This window comes from Hemiscyllium ocellatum, chromosome 3 (assembly GCF_020745735.1).
Source record: "Hemiscyllium ocellatum isolate sHemOce1 chromosome 3, sHemOce1.pat.X.cur, whole genome shotgun sequence".
NCBI lineage: Eukaryota > Metazoa > Chordata > Chondrichthyes > Orectolobiformes > Hemiscylliidae > Hemiscyllium > Hemiscyllium ocellatum.
In genome coordinates this window covers 8,856,046-8,870,772 of record NC_083403.1, presented here as the reverse complement: position 1 = coordinate 8,870,772, position 14,727 = coordinate 8,856,046, and the positions used below count along the sequence as shown (strand labels likewise).

General features: G+C 40.7%; 1 protein-coding gene across 1 annotated transcript in view; it reads right to left on the bottom strand.

Annotated features, from left to right (window-relative positions):
- Positions 1–14,727, bottom strand: part of LOC132834399 (dynein axonemal heavy chain 8-like) — a 1,143,262-nt gene that overhangs the window by 1,012,177 nt on the left and 116,358 nt on the right. The window contains exon 6 of the mRNA XM_060853284.1: positions 10,967–11,127. Within this exon, the coding sequence (XP_060709267.1) occupies positions 10,967–11,127 (161 nt within the window). The remainder of the gene's footprint in view (positions 1–10,966; positions 11,128–14,727) is intronic.

Below are 14,727 nucleotides of genomic sequence, written 5' to 3'. Positions count from 1 at the left end.
ACACTCCCTAGGACCTTACCATTAAGTGTAAATGTCCTAAGATTCATCCCCTCCCCCCACCAAACATTTTTTTAAACCAAATTCTAGCTTCCTGCCTTCTGATTCACGATTACTCTACACAACTTTGTAACATTCTCAAAAACTTAACTAACGTAGCCTTGAATAAATTTAAAGATCCAGCCTCCATTAGTTTCTAAGGAAGAGAATTCCAGCCTCTGAAATAAAAAGAATCATCTCTTTGTCTTAAAAGGAAGATATTTTGTTTTTAAACTGTCTTCCAGCTTTAGTCTCCTTCATGACAGATGTCCTCCGAGTATCCACTTTGTCCAGACCAACCAATACCTTACAGGTTTCAACAAAAAAAACTCATTTTTCTCATGGATGTAGACCTTAGTCAAACTTCCTTCACAGAAATAAGTAGAATGCACCTTTTCAAAAGTGTTTTGAAAGCAATCATATATTTGTTTCCAAACAAGGGGCCAAAAAATCTAAACATACTCCAAATGTGGTCTCACAAACGCCCTGCACATTTATAATGAAACTTCTTTACTTGTATGTTACATTCAACTTGCAAATGGAATGTGGCATTTATTTTTTCCCCAATGAGTTGCTATACCAGTATACAATCTTCATGATTCCTATACCAGAACACTCAGATCTTCCATACCACAGAATGTCCCTCCATTTAAACAACATTTCAATTCTTCCGAACAAAATACATAATCTCACATTAATTTACATTCTATTCCAACTACCATAACATAACCTATCTGTCACTCATATTTTAACAGATTATGAGGCGAGGTGAGCTATTCTGAGTGTTTGGTTTAATTAGCAGGAGGATTTACCACCATGTCATAATAGTTTGGGGGCTTGGTCTGGGATTTGGATGGATTTCAACAGAGTTAGACAGATACAGTCTGAGATTCAGACAGAAGGTCCCACAAATGTAAACACTTGCCGATTAGTGTCCTGGATATTTAAATAAAATGTAGGTGAGACAATTTGCTTAACTTCAGTTACTTGGAGTTGGTGAACTTAAAAGAGAGAGAAATGGCTCTTAAGATTGCTAAAGAGGGTCTAGGTTTTGAAGATCCTTCCCAAATTTGCCAAAAAAGTTTAGAAAGATAAGAGGAAGGATATATTTTTAGAATTAGCAAATAGATTAGAATTGTGTTTAACCAGGGACAAAAGAAAGGCTGCATGTTTAATGGAGTTGGTCAGGCACTCGGGTGTATCAGAGAAACAGACAAGTGCAGCAGAGTTTGTAAAACTTAAATTGCAATTGAGGCAAATGGAGTTAGAAGATAAAGAAAGGGAAAGAAGTTTCTTAGCTGAGCAAAAAGAGAGAGAGAATTTGAACTTCAGAACTTGTGAATTAGTCAGCAAAGTCAACAGGATGGAGATGAACAGAAAGGTAATGATATATACAAACATGTTTCACCATTGTCAGATTTTAATGAGAAAGATGTCAAAGCTTTCATTATTTCATTTGAAAAATTGGCACGGCAAGATGGAATGGCCAGAGAACTTGTGGGTAACTTTCAGGCATAAGCCCTTCCTGAAGAAGAGCTTATGCCCGAAACGTCGATTCTCCTGCTCCTTGGATGCTGTCTGACCTGCTGCACTTTTCCAGCAACACATTTTTCAGCTCTGATCTCCAGCATCTGCAGTCCTCACTTTCTCCAACTTGTGGGTAATGCTAGTTCAGACTGAGCTGGTAGGCAGAGCTAGTGAGGTACTTGCAGTGCTAGATTAGAGTCGTGTTGGAAAAGCACAGCAGGTCAGGCAGCATCTGAGGAGCAGGAAAATTGACATTTCGGTCAAAAGCCTGTCATCAGGTTTCCTGATTTCCACCATCTGCAGTACTCACCTTCGCCTATTCGTAGTACTGTCAGATGAGGGAGTCAAGAGATTATGCAGATATCAAAAAGCCTATTTTGAGTGCTTATGAATTGGTACCAGAAATGCATAGACAGTAGCTTAAAAACATGAAGAAACCAGGTCAGACTTATGTTGAGTTCAAAAGAATTAAACATAGTAATTTTGATAGATGGGTGCAGGTCTTAAAAATAGAAAAGACCTAAGAGGCTCTAAGAGAGATTATTCTGCTGATGGAGTTTAAAACTCACTTCCAGAGATGATATGATTTCAGGTGGGTGAACATATAGTTCAAGACGTGGGAAGAGCAGTAGAGATGGCAGATGAATATGTGTTGGTGCATCAGGCAAAATTTAGCTTCCAGCAAGAATTTCATTGTCAGAGGTAAAAATTGGGAAAAGGGGAGATTCTACACTACAAAACACCGAGTAGAGCACACTGGTAAGAGTTCACCACAGGTGAAAAAAGAAGCCCAAGAGGGTGGAAAGGAGGTGAAAGGCCTCAGGTGATTCCACTGTGGTAAGGTGGGACATGTAAAGTCACAGTGCTGGTCGTTGAAGAAAGGCACTGTGGGAAAAGATGTGGTAAAAGAGGCTAAGCCAATGGGATTAGTGGAAGTAGTAAAGGAAACCCCCAACAAGAGTCGAGGAGCTGCAGGAGAGTGCACAGTCTAGGCAGGGGCTGGGTATTGAGTTAGGGCTGAATCTCCGTAAATACGTTACTTCTGTAGGTAAAGATTACTCAGAAAGAACAGGGGGAGAAGGGAAAAGAGGTATAATTTTGAAAGATACGGGATCTAATCAGTCTCTAACAGTTTCAAATGAACATATTTGTACTCTTTTTGACATGTTACCTGAGAGAGTGGTAATTTGTGGAATAGATGGTCAGAAATTTTGCATTTAGAATAAACTACATTCCTGGAACTGATACTCTGTCAATCACTCCCACTGATACTTCCCTAGTCTTGATTTTGCTCTCCAACTTGTGCAAGATCACTCTGGAGAGCCAAATAGCCAAGAACATATATTTTGTTCTTGGGAACGATTTTGCAGGATCCAAGGTGGGAGTGACACCCCTTGTTGTGGAGAAGCCAAATGAAGACCATGGAACTGGCATGTTAAAAGAAAAACACCCTGGATTTGTTTTCAGACTGTATAGCAACAGGATCCCACTGTCACAATCACAGCAAGAATGAAAAACTAAAAGAGAAAAACAAAGGAGTTGAGGTTCAGTTGGCTGATACCCTGTTTGATGTAATGTTGCAGGAAAAGCTTGAATTGTCAAAGGCAGTTAGGCAGATGTGTTTATTCCTGAAAGGCTAGTGGACTTAACTCAACATATATAACTCAACTCAAGATATATATATTGATGCATACTCAGAAAAGAAATCAGAATGTGTTCCTGAAAGTTATTATCTTAAAGATAGAATCCTAAGATGAAAATGGAGACCATGGTAGCTTAGTGAGGAGGAGAAATGAGAGGAAGTGCACCAGATGTGTTGACAGTAGCATACAGACAGGAAGTGTTATAGATAGCAGATGAATTACCAGTCGGAGGTCACCTAAGAGTGAGGAAGACTCAGGCACAAAAGCACTTCTAGTGGCCTGGACTGCACAAGGATGTGGTTACATTTTGCCATACATGTCATACATGCCAAATGGTAGGTAAACCATGGGCAGTAACAAAACCAGCACCTTTGTTGCTGATACTCATACTCAAAGAACCTCTCACTTGGATGATGATTCATTGTGCAGGTCCCCTCCTTAAAACTAAAGGTGGGAACCAGTATTTGCCAACTATTATGGATGTGTCTACCAGATTTCCAGAGGCAATTCAATCACAGAGTATTTAGGCAAAAAGGGTAATAGAGTTAGTAGCTCTCTTTATGCGTATGGGCTAAGCAGAGAGATTCAGCCAGTTTCCTCATTTCCCCTCCTCCCACCTTGTCTCAGTCGCAACCCTCGAACTCAGCACCGCATTCCTAACCTGCAATCTTCTTCCTGACCTCTCCACCCCCACCTCCACTCTGGCCTATCACTCTCACCTTAACCTCCTTCCACCTATCGCATTTCTAACACCCCTCCCCAAGTCCCTCCTCCCTACCTTTTATCTTAGCCTGCTTGGCACACTCTCCTCATTCCTGAAGAAGGGCTCATGCCTGAAACATCGATTCTCCTGCTCCTTGGATGCTGCCTGACCTGCTGCGCTTTTCCAGCAACACATTTTCAGCTTAACATGTAGATAGGCTGACTAGGGGGAGGCCAGATTGGATTTGGTGCTAGGCACCCAGCCAGGCCAGGTGTCAGATCTCTCGGTGGGAGAGCATTTCAGTGACAGTGACAACTGCTTCACCTTTACCATAGCCATGGAGAAGGATAGGAACAAACAGTATGGTAAGGTATTTAATTGGGGGAGGGGAAATGATAGGAGCTGATTAGATACAATTAGATAGGAGCTGTGGAGTATAGATTGGAAACAACTGATGTATGGGAAATGCACAACAGGAATGGGAGGCTATTTAAGGTGCACTTGTTGCGAGACTTGGATAACTATCTCACTGAGACAGGCAAGGAATGGTAAGGTGAAGGAGCCTTGGATGACAAGAGAAGAGGAACTTCTTGTGAAGAGGAAGAAGGACACTTACTTAAAGTTGAGGAAGCAAGGATCTAGCACAACTTTAGATGATTACAGGATAGCTAGGAAAAAACTCAAAACTGGACTGAGGAGAGCTAGGAGGGGGCACAAAAAAACCTTGCTGGGAAGGATTAGGGAAAACCCAAAGGCAATCTACACTTACATGAGGAATAAAAGAATGATAAAAGAAAGGGTAGGGCTGATCAGGGATAGTGGACCGAACTTGTGCTTGGAGTCTGGAAAGGTACGGGAGGCCCTAAATGAGATTTTTGCTTCAGTATTCACTAGAGAGAGGGACCTTGTTGATAGCGAGAACACCATGGAGCAGGTTAAAAGGCTTGAACAGATTGATATTGAGAATGTGGATGTGCTGGAAATTCTGGGAAGCATCAAGACAGATAAGTCCCAGGTGCGATCCAAATATATCTAAGGTTACTATGGGAAGCGATGAGTAAGATTCCTGCGCCTCTGGCAATGATCTTTGCATCCTCACTCTTCATGGAAGTAGTATCAGATGATTGGAGCGAAGTAAATGTTGTTCCTCTGTTCAAGAAAGGCAAAGGGAAATCCCTGGGAATTATACTTCAGTCAGTCTTATTTCTGTGGTAAGCAAGGTAGTGGAAAGGATTCTGACAGACAGGATTTATAACTATTTGGAAAAACATAGTTTGATTAAAGATAGCATAGCCTTATTGAGTTCTTTGAGGATGTAACGAGATAAATTGATGAAGGTCAAGCAGTGGATGTGGTGTATATGGACTTCAGTTAGGCATTTGATCAGGTTCCCCATGGTAGACTCATTCAGAAAGTTAGGAAGTATGGGATACAGGAAAATTTGGCTATCTGGATACAGAATTGGCTGGCTGAAAGAAGACAGCGAGTGGTAGTGGATGGAAAGTATTCCGTTTGAAGGTCACTGACCAATGGTGCTCCGCAGGGATCTGTTCCTAGGCCTCTGCTCTTTGTAGTTTTTATAAATGACTTGAATGAAGAAGTGGAAGGGTGGGTTTGTAAGTTTGCTGATGACACAAAGGTCTACGGTGTTGTTGATAGTGGCTACAACAAGACATTGGCAGGATGCAGAACTGGGCTGAGAAATGGCAGATGGAATTCAACCTAGATAAATGCAAAGTGATTCATTTTGGAGGGTCAAATTTGATTGCTGAATACAGAGTCAAAGACAGGATTCATGGCAGTGTGGAGGAATAGCAGGATCTTGGGGTCCACGTACATAGATTCTCAAAGTTGCCACCCAAGTTGATAGAGTTGTTTAGAAGTCGTATGGTGTTTTGGATTTCATTAACGGGGATTGAGTTTAAGAGCTGCTAGGTTTTGCTGCAGTTCTATTAAACCCTGGTTATACCACACTTGGAATGCTGTGTCCAGTTCTGGTCGCCTCATTATAGGAAGGACTTGGATGCTTCAGAGAGGACGCAAGGGAGATTCACCAGGATGCTGCCTGGATTGGAGGGCTTGTCATATGAAGAGAGTTTGAGTAAACTAGGGCTTTTCACATGGAGAGAAGAAGGAAGAGTGATGACTTGATAGAGATGTACAAGGTAATGTGAGGGATAGATAGAGTAGATCGCCAGAGACATTTCCCCAGGGCAGAATTGGCTGTCACAAAGCGTCATTGGAGGAAGGTATAGGGCAGATATCAGAGTTAGGTTCTTTACGCAGAGAGGGGTAGGTGTGTGGAATGCATTGCCAGTAGTGATAATATACTCAGAGACATTAGGGACATTTAAGTGACTGCTGGACAAGCACATGGATGGCAGTAAATTTGAGGGATGTGTAGGTTGGGATGATCTTAGATGAATATTCAGCACAGCATCGTAGACCAAAGGGCCTGAAGTGTGCTATACTGTTTGATGTTCTATATAGAACTTTAAATCAAGTACATACCATCTGAATCCCAATGAGCTTTGGAAAGGGGGCATCAGAACCTGAAGACCACGTAAAGAGTGTACTGTCAGGAATACCCGAATATTTGGGATAAAGGTATTCCATTCACATTGATTGCCATTAGAGATTCACCAAGTGAATCTACTCAGTGTACTCCCTTTGATTTAATATTCAGATATGAAGTGAGAGGGCCTTTGAAATTAATTAAAGAAAAATTGACAGCACCAAAATTGGAGGTCTCACACTTGAATTATGTATCTGAGGTGAGGGAGAGATTTAAATCAGATAGGTGAGATAGCTAAACAGCACCCGAAGAGGGCACAGCATAGAATAAAGTATGTGGTGGATAAAAACTCTAAAATTCTGACATTTTCCCATGGGGAGGATGTATTAGTATTGTTACTGGTGGTAGGAGATCCCTTCAAAACCAGGTTTAGTGGTTCCTTTCAAATTGAGAAAAAGTTATGTCAGATATACTATCTGGTAAACATGCCATATAGAATAAAAAGTGTGTCAGGTATGTCATGTGAATATGTTTATCACTTACCAAAATACAGACAAGGAACTGGAGAAACAAGTGTTAGCAACTGCCCCACAGAGTAAGGAATCAAATCTGGGTATAGTGGAGTTGATGTGCCTTAAAATACGTTAAATGATGAGGAAGTCCTTAAGGAGTGACATAGGTTAGTGAATTATCTGTCTCAGGAGCAAAGAATTCAGTTGAAAGGTTTTTTGCAGCATGTGAGGATATTTGCAGGAATAAGATGAGAACTAATACTATTGTGCATGAGGTGGAAGTAGGAAATACTGTTTTGATAAAACAATACCCCTATAAACTTAATCCTCTGAAAGCCACACATGTCCAGAAGGAAGTGAATGCTATGCTTGATGATAATATCATCAAACCAAGTCAGAGTGAGTGGAGTTCGCCAATCGTGTTAATTCCCAAACCTGATCAGACTCAACGATTTTGTGTGGACTATCGGAAGGTCAATGCCGTTACAAAATCAGACTCGTATCCAATACCAAGATTGGAGGATGGTACAGAGAAGGTTGGACAAGCCCCTTAAATCACAAAGTTACTCTTACTGTGTGGTTATTGGCGGGTACCTTTATCGAGAAAGTAAAAGACATTTATGCGTTTGTAACACTAAATGGGCTATATCAACTCAAAATGATGCCCTTTGGAATGAAGAACGCATCAGCCAGATTCCAAAGACTCATGAACAGATTTGGGGCCGGGTTGTGCAGTTTATGTGGAACATGCAGTGATCTTCAGTGATTCAAGGAAAAATCACATGGGATAGTTGGAACAGCTCTTTGAATGATTATGAGAAGCAAAACTGCTAACTTAAAGAATTTGCAAAGGCAGAGGTGATGTTATTGGGACATAATATTGATCATGGAAGGATAATCTCAAGGAACGCAATGATGAAGGTCATTGAGGAACTTCCACGACCAACCTCGAAGAGGAACTTCAATTTTTGGGACTATGCAGATTCTACCAGAAATTTGTTCCAAACGTCAGAAGCATGGTGGCATGGCTAACAGATTTACTGAAGAAAAACACAAAATTTTGATGGACAGAACAATGCCAGGAGGCATTTGACAATTTAAGAGCAGTATTAACCACAGCACCAGTTTTAGCGACACCAAAGCTTTTGAAACCCTTCGAAGTTGAAATTGATGCCAGTGATATTGGAGTTGGAGCCATACTGCTACTGGAAGATGATGATGGAATTGAACAGCCAATTGGCTACTTTTCAAACAAACTCAACACCCACTAGAGAAAATACTCTACTATTGAAAAAGAATTATTGTGTTTGGTATTGGCCTTACAACATTTTAATGTTTATATGACAATTTGTCAGAGGCAGTCCTATACGCAAACCATAATGCTCTTACATTCTTGGCAAGAATTAAAGACAATGAATCTATTTCATGGCATCTTATGTTACAACTTTTAACGTACAAATTGTACATGATGTGTAAAAATGTGACAGTAGTCATGTTATCATGGATTTAAAGGAAAAGGTATAGATAAGATTGGACAGATTCCAATGTTATATATGTGTGCAACAATCAATATGAACATATAACTTAATTACATATATATTTCATAGTAATAGGATTAATAATTAGAAAAAGTAATCGTTTCATTGTGATGGATCTTTTTTTCTGTTATGAAGTTAAAGGTGTGTACTATACATTTAAGACAGAGTGAAAGCTGTTCTGAACTGAAAGCTTACATGCACCTGTGTATATGACTAGATGACAGTCCAAGAGTGAAAAATTGAAAATATGTAACATTTGGCTGCGAAATAGATACCTGAGTTTTGATTGCTGTTTTGACAATTCCAATTTAACCAATCAGCTTTAATTTTGCCTCAGTATACTAAAACCCAATTGAGTTTGAATTTATTATTTTCCCAACATCAAACCAATGAGACAATCTGATGTTTGACATAAAAATACGGACATTTTGAGAATTGCAGAGAGAGCAACTGCCATCAAGACAGATTTAAGAAATTAGAAAACACTCTCTATCAAAGGTACGTTTTCATATGAAACATACTCTCAGTAAAAAGAAAGAAGAAAAACCAGGGAATTCAGCAACTGGAGAGTGAAGTCACAGAAGACGACAGTGGCTGTGTGGTTTTGAAACTAAGTTGATCTAATTTTAGTTAGTGTCTTCTTGGAACAGCATATTGTTATAGAGTTGGAGACAGGCAGTCAGCAGTTAAGAGAAAGGGGGGGGCTGAGAGTTCTGAATAATTTTGTTCACTTTGAGAGTAAAAAAATTACTTTCTTTAAATAGTGGAATTTGGGAGTTCTCTGTTACTTATGTTTTCAAAGATTACGAGGCGAGGTGAACTTTACTGGGTGTTTAGTTTAACTAATAGAAAGGTTCACTACCGTGTCGTAACACGGTTCACTATCGGGTTGGCCAGGTTCGATTCCAGCCTCAGGTGACTGTCTGTGTGGAATTTGCACATTCTCTCCATGTCTGCGTGGGTTTTCTCCAGGTGCTCTGGTTTCCTCCCACAGCCCAAAGATACACAAGTTAGGTGAACTGGCCATGCTAAATTGCCCATAGTTTTCAGGATATGTAGTTTAGGCGCATTAGTCAGGGGTAAATATAGGGTGTGGGGAATGGATTTGGGTGGGTTATTCTTTGGAGGATCAGTGTGGAGTTGTTCGGCTGAAGGGCCTGTTTTCACACTGAAGGGACTCTACAAAGGAATTCCATGAACAAATGGTGTAGTGAAAGTTATCTTTTGACTATCATTTGATTCCTAACCTCCTTTAGTCTACATGCACTACAAATGGATGATAAAATTATTGCAAATTAAATATAGCTGGAGTCTGCAAATGCCTGCACCAAGCAGATCCTGCAATTACACCCAACAAAGTGACATTGAATCCACCTACTGTAGGCCTTACCCCAGCTAATTTGCAGTTACATTTCATATCTAGAGAATGGCAAGTGATGGCAGGGAACAGTAGCCAACATCAACAGCAGTCTCCATCTGGTCACGAAGAGCCTTCATGTCCCCTTTCACCTCACACTACCCTAACAGCCCATTTCTACCCATTGCCCTATCTGGAGATCCACCACTTTGAAAGAGTAGAGTTTTTATCCCCTCTGTGATTTTATAAACTTATAAGATCATGCCTCAACCTCGTACTTTCCAGGAACATATGTTCCAACCTATCCAACCTCTCCTTATTACTCAAACTCTCCAGTTCTCATAACATCTTTGTAGATCTTTTATGCACCTTTACCCATTTAATAACATCCTTCATATAGCAGGGAAACCACAATTGTACACAGTATTCCAAAAGTGATCTTGCCAACATCCTCTACAGCCGTAACATGACGTTCCATCTCCTGTTCTCAATGCTCTGATGCAGGCAGTAGTGTCAAATACCTTCTTCACCACCCTATCTGCCTGTGATATTTTGAAGGAACTATGCACCTGAACCCCTAGTTCTCTCTGACAACACTCCCCAGGGCCCTAGCATTAACTGTGTAATTCCTGCCCTTGTTTGTCCTATCAAAATGCAACATCTCGCATTTATCTAAATTAAACTCCATCTGCCACTCCTTGGCACATTGGCCCTGATGAACAAGATTCCATTGTACTCTTAGATAACCTTCTTCACTGTCCACATACCACCAATTTTGGTCTTATCCACAAAATTACTAACCATGTTTCCTATATGCTCATCCAAATCACTTATATAAATGACAAACAACAGTGGACCCAGCATCAAACCCTGAAAAACATTGCTGGTCACAGGCCTCCAGTCCATGAAAGGATTTTCATCCACTAAACAGTAAAAAAAAACAGTGATTTGATCAAAATTAGGATGTGTGTGGCTTGGAGGAGAATTTTCAGGTTTTGTAATTGCAACATGCAATACTCCCTTTTTAACACAGGTATTTCAATGATACATATGATGGAAAATTAAAAATTAATCATGTCAAGCTTATTATTTTAGAGAATAATGTTAACCAAATGCTCAAGCATTAAACACAAACCTGTTCCAATTGATTGTGCCACGTCAAAAGTAAATTTTCAAGTTGTAAAATCATTTCTGGATTTGATGTTGCAGCTTTCACTTGCTCGAATGAACGCAGTTGAGTAAGATCAAGTGTCTCACTTTTGAGCACAACAGCTTTTTCAAGACTTGTTTTTGTAGCTTAATAAAATACAAAATAATCGAGAACAGAAAGGTCATTCAACTTGCTTCCACTCCTTAAGGTAATGCTTCTGATATTGAAAACATTCCCCATATGTCTCCTTTGTTTGTTTTGCCAACAGCCCTTATTCTATTTCTTCTGGTTAACATTTCTATAGTTTGTAAAACAGTTTATCCTTATTTTCTCCACTAAAGTTGTTCGAAATTTTAAATGTTGTTTTGTAAATCTCCGTCATTGGAAAATCTCCTTTACATCTAATGTATGATTGACAAGACACTGAAGGAACAAAGAAGATAGTGCAGGAATAAAAAAGAATTGGTCCATGTGATCTGTCTGTTGTACACCAGAGGTTAAAGGGGTGATTTAACAGCATTCATTGCCTAAGGTGCTGGCACACTATGATCCCAAACAAGATGCAGTGCTGACATGCAATGCCTCCCCCTACTGTATCGGAGTAGTGCTGTCTCAGCAGTGGCTCAGCGGAGAAAAATGTTGGATAGCGTATGCTTCCCAGACCTTCACTGATGCTGAACCACAAGTGTCCAACCGACTTTCTGAAGAGTGACCTATCCAGACCCATTTCCTTCTGACTAATACACCTAACACTACGGGCAATTTAGAATGGCCAATTCACCTGACCTGCACATCTTTGGACTGTGGGAGGAAACCAGAGCATCCAGAGGAAACCCATGCAGACACGGGGAGAATGTATAAACTCCACACAGATAATCGCTCAAGGTTGGAATCGAACCTGGGACCCTGGTGCTGTGAGGCAGCAGTGCTAACCACTGAGCCACCGTGCTGCCCCCAAATACACTCAGATAGAGAAGGAAGGTTTGGCAGTCACCTTTAGTGTCAAAAAGTTCACCAACACCTTTATGGCTGTAAATTTATAATAACAATAGATCACAAACCTCTGCTAGGTCTAATTAAAGACAAGGCAGTGTAACCTATAGCTTCAGATTGAATTAAGTGGTGGGCTTTTATTCTGAGTGTATACAATTACAAGTTTGAACACAAATGTTGATGCCTGGAGCCATCTCTCACTGGCAGATATATCACAGGTGGTGCCATCACTGGAAAAGTCCATTCTGGTTTTAAGCTTCAGGAATGCCAATGCCAGACACAAGACTCATCTAAGAGATGAAGTAGTTTACTTCAGGGGTCAAAGTTTGGAATGTGTAAAGAGCATGGACGATGTTAGGTGAGGTCCTGTGACGTATAAAGTGCAGGAAAGTGAGGCGATCCTGAACAAGCATGTGAAAAACATGAAAGATGCAACGTTTGCAAATTGGTCAGGAGCAAAACATAGCTGGCCCCTCAGGACATCAGGCAAGGCTGTCAGAAGCTGTGAGTTCTCCCCCTTAACCTGGTGTTAAAGAAGCCTCTGAGGATGAGATGGACAAAGCAGATGTTTCAGCCTCGATGCTGTTACCTCCTGAAGAACACAATACAGTTCAGCCAAGATGCTCAGGGTACAAGAGGTGAGCTACAGCTCATACAAGTTGCCAGTATCGCAGACAGAATTGGAGGAACTGGGCCCTGATACAAAAGCAACCCAGAAGTAGCTACAAGAAAAGCAATGGTCATATGTCCCAAGATTTAAAAGGGAAGGGATGTCATAGTTGGAACAACGTAGAGCTGGTTGGATCTCATAGAACGAGTTTTCTGACTGGGGATGTTAACCTTATCCAATCAGGGAGTCCTGGCTGACAGATATATGTTAAAGGGGTGATTTAACAGCATTCATTGCCTAAGGTACTGGCACACTATGATCCCAAACAAGATGCAGTGCTGACATGCAATGCCTCCCCCTACTGTATCGGAGTAGTGCTGTCTCAGCAGTGGCTCAGCGGAGAAAAATGTTGGATAGCGTATGCTTCCCAGACCTTCAGAGGTTCTGCTCACTTTAGGTGCAATCTCTGTGCTAGCTGAATCAGTGTCATGTACTATGTAAATAAATGGTTACTTGGTGATGGGATAGCAGCCTTTGTGGTGTTATTTCCAGTATCAGCACCACTGTCACAAAGGCTGCGCCAGTCTCATGCAGACAAGAGTAATGTACAATGGAGGAGACACACAGGTCAACTCTTAACAACCACAGCAGACAAGAGTAACGTACTATGGAGAAGGCACACAGATCAACTCTTAGCAACACATATACTATAGACAACATTAATTGAAGATCCACAAATAATGGTGCTAAATAGATATCTGGCTATCCCTGAGGACGGAAAAGTAACTGCAGAATCTGAGGGAGACAAAACCTTCATGGAGAGTACCATGATAATGAGTGAAGTTCCGAACGTTCAGTAGATTCAGGAAAAGACAGTGACAGGTGATGTTCCTAGTGCACCAAAACTAGGGATTAAAGGCAATGAGAAAAATAAACAGGTGCCTGAGGTGTGCCAACTATCACACAGGAATCAGTGTCCTCCAGAGAGTCTTACCTACTGGCTGCTGTATATAGGATTGCAAATATTTAGAGTGATTTAATTACAGGAACTTATGATGTACAGGAGCAGGGATTGTGTATTGCGTCAATATGGTGGCCTGTCACTTCAAGTGTCTAATCAAGTGACTTAATTATGACATCATTAATCATTCTGGGTTGGAAACACTTTAGTCTATAATAAAATTCCTGCTGTTTAACATTTTGGCCTCCTGGTCTTTCTTGGAACTGAACACTACCCATTTTAAATTCCTCCCTTCACAAACAGATCGACACTCAAAGACAGGCAAGACATGCTCATTAAAAGGTGGAAAAAGGGAAAAGTGGGGGGAAAAAACATTGTTTCATATCACCAGTCTGAATTACAGGATTTGCTGAGTTGTTTTCTTATTCTTTCTTTAGATCCTTCTTCATTCTTTGTCAATGAGACAATTTTGTTTGTGCACTATTGCTGTCCTTCATTTGCTTGTTGAGATTTTGTCCTATCACTGTCCTTGAAGGTGTTTTAACTCTTCATTCACTGAGTGATTTGCAGAGAAAAGTGAGTGGCTGTTTTGGAGACTTTCTGATCTCACAGGACAGAAATATAAGCATTTTTTGTGCTTTTGTGTTGCAAGTTGAATATTTCTCTGTTTTTCTGACCCCACACAAGTCTTGGTTATTTGACAGGAGCCAATCAAACTGTTGTTGTTATGCAATTGTCCCCTGGTCAAGGGCCCATTTGCTCGTTGATGTTTGCTTTTGCTCTTTGTCTCAGGGTAGACAACATTACACACAACACTCAATGTGAGGGCTCTTGTGATACTGTGATAATGTCCCTACTTATGAACGAGGACGTCTGAGCTCAAGTCCCACCTGCTTACAAACAAACTAATGGAACACCCATGGGATCTTAGCAGAGGCAATAATGCAGAGACTTGAGCAAACAGCTCTGCCAACCATCCAACCCAAACTCTGGGTCCGGTACGTGGATGACACCTTTGTCATCACTAAACAAAACAAGTTAGAGGAAATCTTCAAGACCATCAATAATACCCTTACTGGCATGAAATTCACTAAAAAAGAGAAAAACAACAACAAACTGTCATTCCTAGTTGCCAGTAGAGCAAACAGCCAATGGGGAACTTCAAACCAGCGCCTACAGAAA